The sequence below is a fragment of the Cuculus canorus genome, chromosome Z (genome assembly GCF_017976375.1).
Source record: "Cuculus canorus isolate bCucCan1 chromosome Z, bCucCan1.pri, whole genome shotgun sequence".
NCBI classification, from domain to species: domain Eukaryota; kingdom Metazoa; phylum Chordata; class Aves; order Cuculiformes; family Cuculidae; genus Cuculus; species Cuculus canorus.
The window spans coordinates 12,266,183-12,272,414 of NC_071441.1; the positions used below are offsets into that span (position 1 = coordinate 12,266,183).

Consider the following 6,232-nt stretch of genomic DNA (forward strand, 5'->3'; position numbering starts at 1 on the left):
GATGTTTCAAAGTAGATTATATAAATTCCTTATTAACTTATACTTAAAGTTGAATTACTTTATGCATCAAATTAATAACTGCACTTGATTTAAATAAATTAATGTTAATCTGCTTTTCAAGGAACAAACATGCCAGCTACTTTTGGACATCTAGCGGGTGGTTATGATGGTCAGTACTATGGATACCTGTGGAGTGAAGTGTTTTCCATGGATATTTTTCATAGCTGCTTTAAGCAAGAAGGAATAATGAATCCAAAGGTTGGTGATGAATGCTTTTTACTTAAAACTTTTGTTGCACTTTGTCTCTGAAACCACATTTATTACAATCATAGTTCATAGATACAACATCTGAAGTACTTTTTCTGTACCTGTTAAGTTCAGGTCAACAAAAAAAATGTATCACTTACTTTAGAAAATAATCTAAAAGTTTCCAAGAGCACTTAAATTTGAATACAATTCTTATGTAGTCATATATTTAATATTATGTTCTGACACTTTTAAGACATTATGTTACATTGATTAATACCTTCTCTTTGATCATTAAAAAAATATATTCCTCCATTGCAAGAGCATATACATATTTTATCTGCTGTAAAGGCCGTATGATAATGGTACTCTAGTTCCATTAATAGTACCTCAAGTGTCTGGTACTTTTATGTAGTTGTTTAGAAAATTAAGTTTATTTTAATCTTTCCTTTCACAGCACATCATAACTTGCAATTTTTTTCCTCTTCAATTTTGCTCACAAGTGGCTTTTGAAGTTCAAATCATTGCCAGGTTTTAGATTTACTCTGTTTCTTTATGCTTTTGTAATCCTCCAGCCTCTTCTGTCTCTAGCAGACAAAAAGAATAGTTAGTTATGTGGTTAGCAGTCCTGCCAATTCTGGCAACTTTATTTATTTTTCAGTTACTAGACTTGTGAGTTGAGGTGCTGCAGTTCTATCCTGGGAAATTTTTGGTTTTCCTGATCCTCTTACCTGTCTTCTGGATTCAGCAGCCAGCTCTTCCCTTCAGCAAATGTATACAAGAAAGAAGTAAAGGAGTGAGTAGGAAGTGCTTGACTGTACCCTTCCCCTCTTGGAATGTGCCTTCATTCCCCTCTTTCCTTATCACAGCAACTGGAACTTCTAAAGGGCGGAGAAAGAAAGCAAGATTAGACTTTGACCTGGACAGTGAGAAGAAATGGGATCAGGGTTAGAAAAGTGAGGCAGTGGTTAACCAATGAAACCCAAAAAGGAGTTTATGAAGAGAAACAGCAAACTGAGTAGTTTTGAGAGGAGAGGTGATGAAAGGTTTGGAGGTCAAGATTGGTTTTGAAGTGCTAGGGATTCATGACAGGCATATGTGACTATAAGGGAATGTTGTCACTTGTAAATAAGAACAGAAGAGAAGAAATGGCAAGTTAAATGAGAGACTAAAATAGCTTTTTATTAAAATGTTTTTCAAATTAATCTCAAAAATGGCATTTGGGGAGGGGTCAGACTTGCTGAGGCTTTTTAACTTCTTGCAACTGGGACAGATGGACAAGACTGCTGGTGCCAGACGTGAACTTTATATCGGTTCCCTGATCTGACAAATGCGTACCCTTCCAGCCTCATCACAGGCATTTTTCTGTGTTAGCTTTACTCCCTGCTCTTCCAACCCTTTTCTGAGGGATTGTATAGTCAAACCATAAGCTGTACTTTGCCAGAATTGCTCTGTGACCTTTAATTGTCCTGGGGAATGAAAGTGCCTTTTATTCTGACTTTTGGACGGGAACTTTTGTTTTCTTCATCTGTGTGTAGGAGGCTTTAGGAATAATTTAATTATACTAGAAGTGAATATTTGCTGTGGTCCAGGTAAAAGGCAACTAGTGCCTCTTTGAATATGAAGCCTGCTATCCGGGCTAAGAAGTGAGGAAGAAAAATTGTGTGTCACTCACTTTCTAGCATGTGTGTGCACACATGCCTTACTTGAATGCTGATATAGCTTCAGGGGTAACTGGAGATTTTCCCTCCCTCTTCAGAGGTACCTTCTCAAACTGATTCTTTTTCAACACTTCCTTATTTGCATTCCACGTAAGAGTAATAAACAAACACTAGATACCAGTATGATTTTGTAGTTAGCTATATTTTATTGTATCTAGATTTAGACTAGTCTTCAGAACAGCAGGAAAGGAAAATATTTAGTATGTTATGACTAGGGCTTTTCGAAATCTGACTCCTCTTCCTGTCAGAGTAAAACCTCTTTTCCTGTTTTCAGCAACAGTTATAGAAACAAGTTTCAGAGACTGTATTTTTAAAAATTCTTCACCAAACACTTAACTCTCACTTCATTGGTTCTCTGCAATTCTTGCACATTACCTGAGATAACCTCTAGTCTCCCTAGAAATGAACAATGTGTTAGCTCTGGAGAGGCAACAGCAAAGCACTGTCTATTCAAGTAACACTTTTAAACTACAGGGAACAATATCTTCATTTGCTACTGATATTTGGGAAACTAACACCAATATTGAAGAATCAGCATTGCTTCAGTGCATATTTCTTTTCTGACTGTTAATTCAGACAATGCAATTGGTAATGCAGTTGAGTCGTGGAAGTCCATCAGGTAAAAAGACGTATGTTTGGTTTTGCAGTACAGCTATCCACAAGCAGCGTACTTTTGTAATCTCATAGCTCTGACGTGTGTGGGAAGTATGTATGTATATATACAGTGACTAAAAGGAAGAATGGTGTTTTCTTCAGTGCCAGAAGCTTCTGAGACATCTGCATGCCAACTAATATTTTCTCATTGATAATCATGTCTCAGAAGCCCCAAATTCTCCAGATTCTTTAAAATATGATGACTTATTGAGAAAATCTTCATTACTTGCTGTTGTCTCAGGTGTTTGGTTCATTCTTTTCAAAGGAATCCGTTCCTTCTGAAGTAATGTTTCTTCCTTAAATAAAACCTAGGTTAAGTCTCTGTTACTTGAAGATACTTTAAAAGAGGAGTTGGATGTGTTTGTGTATATATTTTTTGTATAGATATACACACTAGTGTTTATATATGTCTATGTGCCATGTCATTCCTCAATGCTATGTCTATCCATCTCTGTTCTCTAAACAGAGATTAAAGAAAGAGAAATCAGTCAATTAAGAGAGAATGGATGTTAGGTTCCCTTTTCCTGCCAGTATTATTCCATAGGGATAATCCATCACTGAAGATTGTGTGAAGCTTGTGAATGTGTTCTGCTTTATAGTACGTCTTGTGATTATAACTCCCAAAACAGCATGAAACCACAAGAAAAAGCATTTCATTGAGAGAAGATTAAATTTTTGCTCTCTTGAGTTCTTTCAGCAGATCTAAATTATACTTGTGGTTTATCCTGATTTGGTATTAAGAAAATCTGGAAGGAAGGAATGTGTTTAATCATGAGTAGATTTTTAAATGTGCAACAAATACAAAAAAGAGGTATTTCACGAAATAAGAAATCCTAATATTCTGCTTTACCTTCTTTCAGGCTGGGATGAAATATAGAAACCTCATTTTGAAACCTGGAGGATCTTTGGATGGGATGGATATGCTACAAAATTTCTTGGAGCGTAAACCAAGCCAGAGATCTTTCCTCTTAAGTAAGGGATTGTATGTTGAGTAAAATTATGGTTCCTTTGTGATGGCATGAAGTATTGAATGAGCTGGAAATGTTGGTGTATCTCACATCTTAACTATGTATCACTCTAGGGAAACTGGGTCACTTTTTGATGATTTTTTTTTAATTGTATAAATAAAAATGTGATTTTTTTTAAAGTTGCATAGAACTACAAGATTCAACACATCAGGGAAAAAATTAGATGTGTAAAAGCTAAAGAATTTGGATGGTCACTTTTTTGAATTGTTATCAAATAATACTAATCAGTATGGGGATATGATGCCACGTTTCTCTATGAATAGATGCACTTAAACTATGTCTTGTGAATGAAATTTAAAACTGGAGGGGGAAAAAGGGACACTACCAGCAATAAAAGAAACAGATGCATTCTTATTCCGTATTCTTCTATTGTTTTGATGACTCACAAATGTTGTTGATGGAGAGGAGGTGTGTTCGATCTCATCATGGTTTGGGTTCAGTTTAGCTTCCTGATGAATTTCAAGACTGAGAACCTGCCCCAGACAGCTTAATAGCAGAGATACTTGTGTGATACTTCAAGAATTCGTTGTGGTGCATGTGAAATTCTTTTATAATTTACCAGCTTATGCTGTATACCTAAAAAGAAGAAAAATCTACTCTTTGAGCTACCATTTTCTTTCCTTCATTGAGGAAAACCAGCCAAAATATATGACCTTGGCAGTTCTTTCACCATTTTCATTTTTGTTGATGTTGACAAATTGTGTCTTTGTTTTCCAAAGTAGATCAACACCAGCGCTGAGAAGTCATGCTTCAGCAAATATAATGGTTTCAGCTAGTTTGTGAAGTATTTTGAGATGCATTTATGGAAGGAAGACAGAACACATCCCTGGTGGGAATCGTAAAAAGTCAATCCAAGATTTTCCTATTCCTTTCCAATGTTTCATACACAGGTGCTACAAAAAAGTGCTTCATAGATTTAATTATTTCAGCTATGACAGTGTGAAAGCAATTAAGAAAGTTTTTCTGCAAGATCAGGAAAAGTGAGACTTAAAAGCCAACTCCACACCACCCAAATAAAACTGCTAATCCAAGTGCACTTTTCTTGTCTTTAGATATCATACCTTACTTTGGTTTTGGTATTACAACATATATGTGAACAAACTTTAATTTTCGTTCCTAGCTAATATGTTTTAGATATATCAACTATAGCTGCAAATGCTGTCGGTATTTTCTTTTTGCTTAACTGTGAAGTAAGAAAATGTGCCCAGTCAACTCAAAAGACTTCCTATTTTTCTAGCAAAAGAAAACTGAAAGCATTCACTTTGGGTCAAACCCGTGTTTCAAGGGGAAAGAAGACACAATTGTTAAGGTTCAGTTAAAACCTTATTTCTGTGTCGTTTTCATTTGAAGTGTTTGAACTGCGGGGGAGGGTTTTGAAATGGAAAATTTGACAGGACTTATTTTTGAACCATGTTTAGTTGTGGATGTGAGGAAACTTAAATATTTGTAGCCAAAACATATTAACTATGTTGTCTTACCAAAGCACACAATTAAGTCAATTCTAAATCTTATAAATACAGTCTTAGACCCTAGTTCTACTTGATCATGAAAATGCAATACATGAAAATTGCATGTGTGGGAATATCTTGAACAGTATTTAGAACACCTATAAAGGAAAGCTGAGGAAACTGATGGATGCAAGATTATCCTAAAAACGATAAGTTTTGCCTAGATTGATTTCCCTTACATTCTGACTGGATTTTGAAGTATTTTGCTTTAATTTTAAACATGTTGAAATTCTATGATCCTGCCATATCAAAGATTTTCTTCCTTTCACACCGTAATAATAGCACCAATGAAGTAAAATGTTGTAAAAAATATACTGATACTCTCCGAAAATGTATCTGCAGTTCTAAACAATAGAACCTCTATTAAGAAACAAAATGCAGTTTTTGTTTTATAGCTAGTAGGCAGATTTCCACATGAGGGAGACCTTTCTCTGCATAAACCATCAGTCTCAGATCAAGGTAGATAATTGCAAATGTAGTGATTATAAACAAAACTAGGTGATGATAAGAAGTTATGTGACAATTTAAAAGTTGGTTTTAGGACAGTACTGATGCTAATGATGATAATTTCATTAACGTATTTATTTTCCTTTTCTTTAGAATATGTGTGTTAATACAGTCTACAGTAACTAAGATACTGAAGTGTGGGAGAATGTCTGGTATAGATGTATGTGAAAATGCCTATATGATTATACAGTTGTGTTAGCATCAGCCTGACATCCGCATGTGCAGGGAGGAAAAAAACCTAGACCACATTGTTACCACAAATGAAAGTGTTATGTTATACACTTCTCCCAAAGAATAGTGAATTTTGTCATTTGCTGTTGTAGAAGCCAGTTCCCTCAGTCTGCATCAGACAATAATTAAGGCAGGTCATCTTAGCTAAAACTGCACTCAACACAGAAGATCTCTATTGTATGTTATTCACATAACAACATTGCAGAAAAAAAAACTTCCTCATTTTAATCAGTAATCAAGATCAGTCAACTGCTGACCTTCTTTGGCAACTTCATTAAACCCTGCTTTAACAGGTAGTCAGGCAGCAACTAATTCTACTGACTGTAGTCATTTGGTA

The 6,232-nt window shown here is 35.2% G+C and overlaps 1 protein-coding gene across 6 annotated transcripts in view; it reads left to right on the forward strand.

The window, feature by feature from the left end:
• Positions 1-4,634, forward strand: part of NLN (neurolysin) — a 38,387-nt gene extending 33,753 nt beyond the window's left edge. For 5 of the 6 annotated variants that reach the window (XM_054053908.1, XM_054053913.1, XM_054053912.1 and 2 more), the window contains 2 exons: positions 122-258; positions 3,482-4,633. In XM_054053908.1, coding sequence (XP_053909883.1) covers positions 122-258; positions 3,482-3,616 — 272 coding nt within the window. In that variant the 3' untranslated portion in view covers positions 3,617-4,633. Of the gene's footprint in view, positions 1-121; positions 259-3,481 lie in introns of all 6 variants that reach the window. The other variant, XM_054053907.1, reaches the window with a different exon arrangement.
• The last annotated feature ends 1,598 nt before the right edge of the window (positions 4,635-6,232 follow it).